General features: G+C 38.9%; 1 protein-coding gene across 2 annotated transcripts; it reads right to left on the bottom strand.

The window, feature by feature from the left end:
* Positions 1-401: 401 nt before the first annotated feature.
* Positions 402-5,692, bottom strand: LOC121301832 (keratin, type I cytoskeletal 19-like). Of its 2 annotated transcripts, XM_041231453.1 has the most exons (8): positions 4,928-5,692; positions 4,352-4,434; positions 3,584-3,740; positions 3,123-3,284; positions 2,620-2,745; positions 2,076-2,296; positions 1,610-1,629; positions 402-954 (listed from the first exon to the last, which is right to left on the bottom strand). In XM_041231453.1, exons 1-8 carry the CDS (start codon positions 5,675-5,677, stop codon positions 899-901), a joined length of 1,575 nt encoding a protein of 524 aa, XP_041087387.1. In that variant the 5' UTR covers positions 5,678-5,692; the 3' UTR covers positions 402-898. The 2 variants fall into 2 exon arrangements, with proteins under 2 accessions (XP_041087387.1, XP_041087388.1); XM_041231454.1 differs by lacking the exons at positions 402-954; positions 1,610-1,629 and having other exon boundaries at positions 2,072-2,296.
* Positions 5,693-12,873: the final 7,181 nt, after the last annotated feature.

A 12,873-nucleotide genomic window follows, 5' to 3' on the forward strand; every position in this document is an offset into this window, starting at 1 on the left:
CAAACTTTTTTAAGGAATGTGTATGGACTTTTTTTCTTTTTTTGTAAATGTTTATTGGCATTCTCTCAGGTTAAACAGTGATCTGAAAGCACAGACTTATAAACACACTCCATAAGTTTAAATGAATTTGCGCAGTGCACACTTAATTTAATGAACCAGAACTGACTAAAAAAAAACAACCTTCCTTAAAAGAGTTCTTTAAAAGTTTTGTGAATTGTGGAGTGTGGAAAGGGACCTTTGTTTGGAACATTGCTAACACAAAGAGAAACTAAGCTAGCAGAAACAAGGTTTAGCTTCATGCACACGTTTAGGGGTAGATATATCACTATATGTTGGCCTTTCTAGACACAGCAAAAAATTAACAATGATCAATGAACCAAATAAAGACAAATGCACTTTTGTTTTTTTTTTCAACGCCAGAAATTTATTATCAGAAACATTCTTTTTAAAGCGCCTTAACAGAACAAGACGGCAGTGGGAAATAAAATCGTTAAAAGGTGTGTATTACACAGACAGCACATGCAGACAAAAATCATTTTTTAATGGTCTTAAAGGGAAAGGTACTCATGTGTTATGCACGTAAGGGGAGGGGTTAAGCCTAACCTACACCAAAGATATATATAATATCTTTGCCCATACTTACATGCTGCATTCTAATTCAAATACATTATTAATGAGCTGACTTTGAGCTTAACCAGTCAGAGATGTTGGAACCCTATACTTTTACTGTGTGTGTGTGTGAGCATGTACCGTCTCATTTATATACAAACAATGCAGTGATAGTGGAGACTGAAGGGATTCAGCCTGAAATCGGATTTAAACCAGAGTGTATTGCAGGAGTAGGTAGAATTGTTTCTCTTCTGCATCTTTGATGTGCAGTGGCGTCCTTTTCTGTAAGTTACTTTACACGGGGAAGGTTTGTGCTTGTGGTGGTGGTAGTGGTTATAAATTGATCTGAAACCAAACGAGAGGAAAGCGGTTTTGATTCCACATGCATGTTCTTCTTTAATCTGTCTACTATTGCTGTTATTTGGGGTTTTAATTAAGGTCCAGAACCACCATGGTACATTTTGTGAATCCCGCAATAAACTGGATAAAATCGGACTGCTATTTTATAACAAATAGCTAAATGTTGTTAGAACTGAAGCTATTAATATATTTTAATAATATCTCAAGAAACTGTACAGCCGTGGTACTCCACTCTGGCCCTCAAGATCTAATCCAGCCCAGGTTTTTAGTCCAAGCATGTTCTACTGTAGTTAACTGAAGCCGCTGAGAGGCAGTTACCCGATTTAGGACCCGGTTGGAATAAAGACCAGGACTGGAATATCGAGGGCCAGAGTTGAGTGCCACTGCTGTCTAATGTTAAAAAATAAATCCACTAAAGAAACTTCTTGACAAAAGTTTCAACAAACATTAAGTAGTCAGCATATTTCTCTATCAATTATAAGAAGTTGCATTTGAATTGGAGTAATTAATGGGCCAAAATGACCATGCCACTGTTTCATAGCAAACTTATGTAAGACACAGTGGCAGCGTGAGGTAAGCTATACTGCATTCGCGAATATGGAGATTTATGAATATTATTTAAATGAATAAGATTATTTACCTTTCCCGCCTGTTGGAATTCTAAATGGAATCAAAACAAACAAAAAAAAACTTTATCAATAGTCGAATAGTCACATCTATTAATACAGGTATTATATATTTACACATGTTTAAAAACCTTGTCTAAGATAGGAAATAACTTACAACCTTACCCTTATAAAAGTCTCTCATGCAATCCAAAATGTCTATAGGACCCTTATAAAACAGTCCCATAGTAAAAGCACAGTAACGTGTAGTAACGTGCAGTAACGCATAGGAAAGCATTGTAAAGCACAGAAGGATATGGTAAGGCACATATAAAAAAAAAAAAAAAAAAAACATTGCAAACCAGGCTAAACTATATTAAATGAATAGTACAGCATAACCGATGCAGAAAAAAGATACAGTGAAAAATACCTTTTATAAAGGTAACGGTAGATTCAACTAACTGGATCCTGAAACGGCAACCAGTCTGGGTTCTCTCTTACCTGCTGTCTTCAACGTCCAGCAGTTGGCGATAGGTGGCGATCTCCTTCTCCAGCCGGGTCTTGATGTCCAGCAGTAGTTTGTAGTCCGTGGCCTGGCGCTCTGTGTCCAGTCTGACCTGGTTCAGCTCACCCTCCAACATGTTAATGTTGTTCTGGTAACCCTGCAGCATGTTGCTGTAGCGAGCCTCTGTCTCTGCCAGCGTGTTCTCCAGGGCTTGTTTCTGAAAAGAAAAGTCACAAGATAACTCAGTAACTCCGCAGGGACCACTAGGATAAGGTTACCACATGAGTCCGTGTTCACTGGCACAGTTCAGGCTTTTCAACTCGCACCGCAATGCATTCTGGTAAGTGTAGTCCTGCTGTGAAAGGTACCAGAATGCATTGCATCTTATGCTGGACCACTATCAAAGCAGCTAGAGTACTACTGTGGCTTTGGTTTGTTCATATCAGGGAATATTTAAATCTGCTTTTGAAAACCAAGCACTTCTGCGTTTGCACGTCACGCTGACGCGTTTCCAAACCCTTGCCTAGCAGTCACACTTACCATACTGAGCACTGACTGCAGCTCGATTTCCAGTCCCTGGACTGTGCGTCTGAGGTCGTTGATTTCAGACCTGTGGGTCTCTATGGCTTGAGAGCTGGAGGTCACCTGTTGGTTCAGGGAATCGAACTGTAAAACAAAGGAGGAAAGATGGTCAGTGCTCATTCTTCTTGCATGGCAAGCCAAACTGTTTACTGAATGTGCTGGATTTCAATTAAGAACAAGGGAAGCAATGATTAGGCATGAGTGCGATTAGCACTAAAGAAGAGGCGTTTGATTAAAATGTCTACAGTGTTCCATTTGACTGATGCGACTATATATATATATTATATATATATATATATATATATATATATATATATATATATATATATATATAAAGAGAAAAATAATTCAAAAGTAGCAAACAGCTGTCTATCCAAGGAGAATCACTATCTGACAGGACACTCATCAATCGCTATCATTTTGATTGAATCCGGTGGGATTTGCTGCTTGCTTTTTGTTACCTTGTCTTTGTACCAAGCCTCCACATCCCGGCGGTTCTTATCGGCGATGCCCTCGTACTGCGCTCTCATCTCGTCCAGGACTCTGGACATGTCCTGCTGTGGGGCAGCGTCCACCTCCACATTGACCAACCCGCCCACCTGTGAACTCAAGGCCAGCAGCTCCTGCACAACAACATCAGAAACATCACCCAGGTCAAGGAGTGTTCCATAGCTGTCTCAATCGATCAATCAATCAATCAATCAATCAATCTCTAGTGACGATTTGGAATAAATAGCTTTGAGAATCTAGTCCCGTGTGTATGTAACAAGGCAGAGGCTGGGCATCTTAACTGCAATGCAAAAGAGCTGGGCTCCTCCGCGTCTGTGGTTTAAGAGTTTTTTTTACCGCATCTCATCTCATGGACAGGGGACAGAATCAATCTATTGGGTTGTGGATCATCCCTGAAACAGCACAGCCTTACCTCCTGGTGGTTCTTCTTGAGGTAAGCCAGCTCATCGTTCAGGCCTTCAATCTGCATCTCCAGGTCGGCCTTGGTGAGAGTGGTCTGGTCCAGGAGACGGCGCAGGTTGGCAATATCGTTCTCCACGGACTGCCTCATCATCAGCTCGTGCTCATACCTGCACAGCGCAAAGGGGGCAGGGAGAAAGAGTCAGTCCCTTTGTACTGCGGGACTGCAGACTGACTCACAAACTGCAGTTTTACAGACACCACTGTAGACACCTGTAGTATGCAGCAGTACTCAGGTCCTCCAGTAGTTCATTTAAAAACACTGAGCTCAAGCAAGTCGTGATATAGTGGTACAATATATAAAATATTATAGTGTTAGTGTATATTGAGAGAAATCAAGATAAAGACTGAGAAAGTGTTGTTTAAAGAGGGTCAACTCTCGACAGTATGTTTTTGGTAACACTTTGCATTGTGTCTCTAATTACTGTGTATTTACATAGTAGTTACTTAGTAATTACATTGTTACTTATTATGCGTAGTTACAATGTACTTAACATGTCAAATCTTTTTACACAATATATGTCAGTACACAATTGTATCAATAAAGGGTTAGGGTTAGGCTTAGAGTTATATCATGCAAAAATTAGTACATTGTAACTATGCATAATAACATTGTAATAAGTGCACATGTATTCATTAAGCAACTACTATGTAAATACAAAATAATTAGAGACACTTAATTTAAAGTGTTACCATGTTTTATAACAGCACAAAATCTTACTTGGTTCCGAAGTCGTCAGCGGCCAGTTTAGCATTATCAATCTGCAGCAAAATCCTGGCATTGTCAATGCTGGCCGCTCTGATCTGTGAAAAAAAAAAGGGCGTGTTAATTGTTGCATGAAAATCCGTTTCTTCAGCCCTGCGGGAGAGAAAGAAACAGATTAGTTGATAAGCGCTCAATAACAACACAGAGATGATTGACAGCGGATAGCTTTTGTTTGCGAATTTAATCTGCTTCTGAGTCTATCTGTCTTTGTTTGAAAAGTCAGTGAAAGTGAAGTCCAAACAGACTTTTAATCTAATCAGAAACATTTCTAAATCTGTACCACACACGCACACACAAAAAAAACCCATTTCAAAATGTGTTTGGTGCCTTTTCACATTTTTAACGATGCTATAACAAAAATAAAAATAAAAAGCTTCATAGATATGTTTAGATTAAAAATGATATATTTAAGGACAGCAAAAATAGTTAATGCTATAGAGTGATGCACAACTTTTGTAAGCACGTGTAAGTAAATACATAATTGAATTAGAAAAAGGATCCAGCTTTCCACATGACAGATGCATACGTTACCTTATCCTTCAGGTCCTCAATGATCTTCCAGTATGAGCTGTAGTCCCGCTGGGTAACGGGAGAGCTGTTCTCATAAAACTGCCGGATCTGCTGCTCCAGCTTGGAATTGGCCGTCTCCAGGGAGCGCACCTTCTCCAGGTAGGTAGCCAGACGGTCGTTGAGGTTCTGCATGGTGGCCTTCTCATTGATGTTGGTCATGTTGTCTTGGCCACCCACAGAGTAGGACAAGTTGTAGCCACCACCGGAACCGAAGCCGCCTCCAGAACCGAAGCCAGCTCCAGAACCGAAGCCAGCTCCAGAACCATAGCCAGCTCCAGAACCGAAGCCAGCTCCAGAACCATAGCCAGCTCCAGAACCGAAGCCAGCTCCAGAACCATAGCCGCCACCGGACCCCATGGCAGAGGACAGGTTGTAGACAGAAGAAGAGGAGATACGGCTGCCTCTTCCACCTGCACCCCCATAGACGCTAATCGCCCTGGGTGCACTGGCCATAGAGCCGACCCTGTGTTGGCTGACCTTAGTACTGTAACTTATAGACATGGTGATACAGAAGAAGTGATGGAGCTGGTAGCTCGATAAAACAGTTCCTGGAGCTTCAAGTGGCTTCAAGGTTATCCTCTCACCTCCTCGCCTCCTCTTGATATAGCGATCGGACTGGGTGTTGCCTAGGTGTTGCTTGGCAACCCCTCTGCTCCCATTGGTGGGTTTGAGCACACTGGGTACTGGAACATTCCAAAGGAATATTTTCATTTGTTTATTGTTCAGATTAACTGGCTTTCACCTATTGAGAACATCTGAAGACATTCATGTATATGCCTGTCAGTAATGAGGGATTTTTTAAATTTCTTTTTTGCTTCATTGCTATCCAGTTACAGTACCCTGAAGTCAGTAAATGTATTGGTGTAGAACATGCCTTGGAAAAACAGTACAGAGTGGTATTCTTTTTCAGTACAACTGACATTATACTTCTGGTTAGACTCAGGCTTACACAGGAGCTAGGTTGCAAAAACCAAAGTAGGGATGTATACAGCTATGGCATGAGACATCATTTAAAAATAAAATATATGAACATAATTTAGATCTTTTATTATTTAACATCATGTAATCTAAAGAAACAACAACATCATATCGCAAAAGCCTACCAGAAGCCATAATAGTAGTACAGTTAGTATTAGCTAAGATTTTGAAATGTCAGATTTTTCAATTTTTGTCATGTTTTCGCATTATGGGAAAACTACAAAGCGATGTGTAATTCCATATGTTAACGTAACATTATTCAGCAGGTTTATTCGACTTTATGAAGCAAAATGAGTTCATTCTATCGGGTGATGCTAAACATTTTGCCATGGCTGTAGCTTTTTGATTTTGTGAAAACAGAGCTGGTAGATCATTTTAAGTGAACACTATAAAAACGTTGTATTTTTTTTTTTTTTTTTAAACGAGCCATCTAGTTAGTCATTAAACATTTAAAAAAAAAAAAACTAATGCCCGCCCCTCTGTTAATATTTACAACATGTTCATCTTTTTTTTTTTTTTTTTTTTATTATAGTTGCAGGTATGATAGTTTATCGGTCCAAGTTTTATTAGTTTGACAATTAAAAAAGCACCACACTTAATCAACTTGTACTGTTTAAACAATACTTCTGAAACTGCAGCAGTTTGCATTAGTCATACTTGAACACCACCTAGTCAACAATTGCCTGGCTTACTGCCAAGAGAGTAATACATTGCTGGAAGATAAGTAAAGGCTGTTGAATGTCTATTTAGAAACTGTGGGAGAGTAAACACTATGTTTCATAATATGCTGAGATTCAGGGAACTATGTCAAGTCTTTAAAGCCACCTAACTTAGCTAACACACACGTTTTGCATGTTTGATGGTATTTTTTTGCATTTCAGAATTCCATGAATATGTCTCTTATTTTACATGAGGTGTCATCTTGTGCATTTTAGCTGAGAAGATGGTTCTGTTTGTTCAACATTATATCAAGGGGCACCTTACACGCATGGTATAATTCACACACGCACACACACACACACACACACACACACACACACACACACACACACACACACACACACACACACACACACACACACACACAATGCTAGTGTACTCAGAAACAATGAAGTTCAATGCTCACTAGTATTCCATTTCTGGATCACTGTGCAATTTTGGTAACAGTATAAATTAGTGTCTCTAATGACTGTGTATTCACACAGTAATTACTTAGTAAATACATGTGTACTTACACACACTTGCATAATTACAATGTACTTCATGCGTACATATTTTTGCATGATCTATGCATGTACACAATTGTATCAGAACAAAAAAGGTTAGGGTTGGGTTAGGGTTGGAGTTAGGAATAGTGTTAGAGCTTGCAAAAGGATGTACACTTTAAGTACACTGTAACTATGCATAATAACATTGTAATTATGTGTAAGTACACATGTATTTACGAAGTAGCTACTATTTAAACCACAGTCATTGGAGACACAATATAAACTGTTACCATTTTTTCTCCCGTGGGTTGCCATTGCTGATAATGCAATGGTCTGCTATAAAGCAACCCTGCTTGATACATTTTAAACTTCTCTTGGAAGTAGAGTCTGTTGCAGGTAAAGGACCACACCTTCTTATATGCTTGCACTGCAGACATCAGGTATAAAGTGGAGCTAAGTGTGACAGAGACATTTAGCAGTTCTGTGCCCCTACACGTTAGTGAGCAATGTAATGCAATACCAATGGAACAGGGCAAAGGCTGGGCACAAGGGACCAGGCGAATACAGCAGTTCCGAATACTTTGCCTTTAAGGTCTCACTGAATTGACACATTTCAGTTGAAAGCCGGTTCAACTTTTAAATCACACAATTAGGTTGTTCGTAATGTGTGTATAATTTCCAAAGTGCTTTCAATTAAAAACAAATTGCTGCCTTTTAATCTGCAGAGTTTCATGTGGCTGATGCAGATACACATTATAAATACATCAGCATAACAATAGGGTGTAACGTCTTCATGTAGGGTTTAAAAAAAACTGAAAAGACATTTAATTGGAACATGGTGATTCTCTTAAATGATGTCATTAGGTTTTGCAGGGTGCTTTCGATTCAAAGGAAACGATCAGTTTCTAACTGGCCAATTAAGAACATAAGAAAGTTTATAAATGAGAGGAGGCCAATCGGCCCATCTTGCTCGTTTGGTTGTTAGTAGCTTATTGATCCCAGAATCTCATTAAGCAGCTTCTTGAAGGATCCCAGGGTGTCAGCTTCAACAACATTACTGGGAAGTTGGTTCCAGACTCCAACAACTCTCTGTGTAAAAAAAGTGCCTCCTATTTTCTGTTCTGAATGCCCCTTTGTCTAATCTCCATTTGTGAGCCCTGGTCCTTGTTTCTATTTTCAGGTTGAAAAAGTCCCTTCGGTCAACATTGTCAAAACCTTTTAGGATTTTGAATGTTTGAATCCGGTCGCTGCATAGTTGTCTTTGTTCAAGACTGAACAGATCCAGTTCTTTTATGACATGCCTTTTAAACCCTGAATAATCCTTTGCTCTTCTTTGCACTCTTTCTAGAGCAGCAATATCTTTTTATAGTGAGGTGACCAGAACTGAACACAATATTCAAGATGAGGTCTTACTAATGCATTGTACAGTTTTAACATTACTTCCCTTGATTTAAATTCAACACTTTTCACAATATATCCGAGCATCTTGTTGGCTTTTTTCTATAGCTTCCCCACATTGTCCAGATGAAGACATTTCTGAGTCATCATAAATTCCTAGGTCTTTTTCATAGATTCCTTCTTCAATTTCAGTGTCTCCCATATGGTATTTATAATGCACATTTTATTACCTGCATGCAGTACCTTACACTTTTCCCTATTAAATGTCATTTGCCATGTGTCTGCCCAGTTCTGAATCTTGTCCAGATCATTTTGAATGACCTTTGCTGCTGCAACAGTGTTTGCCACTCCTCCTACTTTTGTGTCGTCGGCAAATTTAACAAGTTTGCTTACTATACCAGAATCTAAATCATTAATGTAGATTAGGAATAGCAGAGGACCTAATACTCATTTACTACTTATTTACTTAGTGGTAGAATTTTTATGCCATGATAACTATGCTCACTTATTTCTATTCAAATCTCTTACTGTGTTTGTGATCTCATTTATTATATAGTTAATGATGTAACAATCTGTTCCTTTCTGTTTAAACCTTCAGGCATCCTGGTATTGAGTCTATTTATCTGTTAATTTTCCTTTATTCTTCTGTTGTACATTGTCTCATTGAATTTCTTCTAAAACTACAAATTGCAGGTCATTCATGTTGTGTTCATTTGATGTAAAGTGTTGAACTATTGGTGCATTTATTTATTTATTTTTTATTTCTTACAGAATTATGAAGTAGATGTAAATGTTTCCAAACTATTTTTGAACTCTGTAACATAATATATATTTTTGAATCTATAACATAAGCCAAGGGACAATACTGTCTACACATATCTGTTTCAGAGCAGTATTAAACCCTAGCCCTGCCCATATCTGTTTCAGGGCAGTATTTACCTGTCTGTGTTGTTAGGTATTTGTTGTTCTGGGTTGCCATAGAAACTGCGGGAGCTGAAAATCAGAGGACAGTTCCCATTACAGAGCTACTAAGTAATGCCGAACAATGTGTAATACTCTTAATGAATGCTTCTTTTGTCAGGTACAGGATGGTCCACATTGTATCCGTGTCAGGTTTTGAGTCACGCCTTTCCTAGAGGCATCAGCATGTGCCTTGCCTCAAGCTGTAGCCATTCTGAAGCAGTTACAATAAGTTGATAATAAAGCAATCATAATCAACCATCGAGGAGGTTGAATAAAGAAACTTAGTCTCAAGAATTGTAGGGTAACAGTTCTTGAGACTAATATATATTAACCTCAGTGACACTTAACAGCCATCTTCGAATTGAAAGGGAACCAGTAGTCGCACAAAGGAAGTAAGGTCAAGAAGTGAAAGGGTTAGACAGATTGTGTGTGGATACACATGGCAGAGTGGTAGATTAGTGCAGGAGAATAGTAATACACACTATTAATGTTAACTAATAAACCACGGAATAAAGTTCATATGAATTGAGACCCACCTGTGCATCCAAATCTTCATTACATGTTCACTAAAAACTTGGCGTAATGACATTACTCTGAGTTTGTAGAGTACTGCAATTAATTAATTCACTGCAGTTCTTTCAACTGTTTTTATAAAGACATATTAAAAAAATAAACTTGTAAATATTGTAATACTGTAAGGATATGAGTTCTGTTACTGGGTTTGATTCCGACTTCCGGGTCTATCTGTGTGGAGTTTGCATGTTCTCTGATTGGGTTTTTTCAGGGTACTCCAGTTTGGCTCACCCATGGTTAACTCAACATTTTTCAAGTAAAACGAGGTTCACTGTATATTAAATCAGTCATTAAAATTGCTGTGTTCATTAAACCAGAATACGGACTAATGTAATGTTGACTTGGCTGGTGGCACTTCCAAGATACAGTGGAAGGAAAAAAAAACCTAGCCATTGTCCAGGAATAATATTAACTATTAAAGACATACTCAGAATTATTAAAGTTATCCACAAGTTTTTGTTTTTTTAAAATGTTATTTTGGTATAATAAATTACCTTCCTGTCAACTTGCTGAACACACTGCTACAGTTTTGTGAATACAAAATAGCAAAAACGAGGATGATTTAACCAGTTTCTGACTGGGACAAAACAAATTAAGGTAACAATCCCAGTTTTCCTGGGACATCTGGGAACCCTAATCCTGAAGACATAGTTCTACAGGTTTACAAATTCCTGCCTGAATAAAGCTGTCTGTACAGGAGAAGAAGACAAAGTATACAAGCAATAGAGACAGGGCGGGTCTGTTGAGTACATCTTCAGTTAATGAGGCCGGATCTAAATTGGGACAGTGTTTTCATCGCTGAGAGATTTTCATAGTGAGTTTATAAATTTAAAGGGGCCATATATATTTAAAGCTCTTTACCTTGTTTAATTTTTTTTAGAGGACAAAAATTAATCTAAATAAAACCAAATCCACTAATATGATTTATAAGTGGGTTTGTTTCTTCTTGTTTGTTTATTTAGCAGTCTCCTTTAGCCGAGGCGACTTACAGAAACTAAGGTGTGTGAACTATGCATCAGATGCAGTCACTTACAACTTCTCACCTGAAAGAGGGAGCACAAGGAGGTTCAGCAACTTGCTTAGGGTCACACAGCTGAGCAAGGGTGCTGGACCAAGGGGTGTGGCAGCACACCCTGGCTTTGCATGGCTTCCATCATATACCGGGGTTACAGTTTTGTTCAATGGCTTTCAGCACCCCTTCAAAAATTGTTCCAGTGCCACTGCAGCTGAGCCAGAATTTGAACCAGAGACTTTTTGGTTACAAGCCCTTATCTTTAACCACTGGACCACTCCTAGAATTTTTCTTCAAGGGTTGATTATTGTAATTCCTGGTTTGCTGGTATCACTGATGCCTCATTGAACAAGTCACAGCTAAATGCTGCAGCATGAATATTTAAGCGCACTGAGTCTATTTGATATTTTTCTCCAGTTTTAAGGTCACTAAAAACGCCACTCCTCACTTACAATGTATTCAAACACTCACTTACTGGTTTGGTGGTCCAGTGGTTAAAGAAATGAGGCTTGTTACCAGGAGGTTCCTAGTTCAATGCCAGCTCAACCACTGACTCACTGTGGGTGACCTTGAGCAAGTCAGTTTCCCTCCTTGTGCTCTGTCCTTCAGATGAGACGTAAAACTGAGATTCTACCTTAAGTGACTCGCAGCAGGCTCCCTAGTCTCTGCAAGTCATTTGGATACAAACGTCTGCTAAATGACTAATTAATAATAATTAATTCATGGTTCTGGCCCTGCCTATTAAAGCGAGCTACTTATTCCCTACAAGCTGGCTCACACTTTAAGATCAGGGAATGGTGGATTGGCAGAGCGGAATGGGTGTGCAAATGTAAGTTTGGCAGGTATGAGGTTAAATCTATTTGTGTTCATTCCCAATTAGATAATTGAGTGCTAATTGGCGAATGGCTACATGTATACAAAGAAACGACAAATGCTTTGTTTTCAGTGGTGTTATGCAGGAGAGGTGTTAGTGAGGGTGAATGCCCAGCTGATCACTGTAAGTCTTGTATATATGCCCTGTTGTGTTTTTTTTTTAATTTGTTTTGTTTTGGTTTTTTGTTTCATACCTTTGTTTTGGCCCTCGTGCCCTGTGTGTTCTGTTGTGTGTGTGTTAATTAATAAATGTGCACAAACAGCGCTATAACTGCAGCTTTCCAGTCTCTGAGTCTCGTTCCTGATGCTATTACAAGAACTCGAGAAAAACCTGCGAGGCTTCCTTCGCTTTGGAACTAAATGTTATCCTAAATCCTCAGCGTCTCAGCAGTATTTAAACCTAAGCTCCAAGCTTTAGTTTGGCCTTTCGAAGCGAGCAAACTGGCGTTCTTTTCATTGTCATTTGTTTCTGTTTTTTTTTTTCATAAAGCTCCCTGAGATGACTGCACATGAAGGACGCTATAGAAATGAAATTGATATGGTATTGGTACGGTACTATGGAATTTTCTTTTTCGCCCCCCCCACCAAACAAAATACAGAAATACGCATCAACATTTGTGACGGTGCATGCAATCCTCTCAAGGGTGTTTTTGTCTTTAAAAAATATGTAGAATCCAACTAAGCAAGGCTGTTTTTTACATTAAACTGGTGCCTGGATATTGAATAGATATGGTCTGGCCCACACCTTGTTTCCAAGTTTTGCCAAATGCACAGCCCTGATTTCTTGTACTACAGACTTCTTGGGTGTGGTATCCAGTAGCTTGTTGTTGCTCAATCTGCTTTATACTGCATTTGCTCCAATAGATTCTGTACCAAGCACTTCTATATTTTGCAAAGTACTG

This window comes from Polyodon spathula, chromosome 28 (assembly GCF_017654505.1).
Source record: "Polyodon spathula isolate WHYD16114869_AA chromosome 28, ASM1765450v1, whole genome shotgun sequence".
NCBI lineage: Eukaryota > Metazoa > Chordata > Actinopteri > Acipenseriformes > Polyodontidae > Polyodon > Polyodon spathula.

Bases quoted from the DNA above. Each gene is read 5' to 3' on its own strand.
- LOC121301832 (XM_041231453.1), bottom strand. From the start codon at position 5,677: ATGAAAATATTCCTTTGGAATGTTCCAGTACCCAGTGTGCTCAAACCC. The intron at 3,741-4,351 runs GTAAGATTTTGT...TGCGCTGTGCAG, and splicing joins GCTGACGACTTCGGAACCAA to GTATGAGCACGAGCTGATGA. The intron at 2,297-2,619 runs GTAAGTGTGACT...TTTTCTTTTCAG, and splicing joins TGCAGTCAGTGCTCAGTATG to AAACAAGCCCTGGAGAACAC.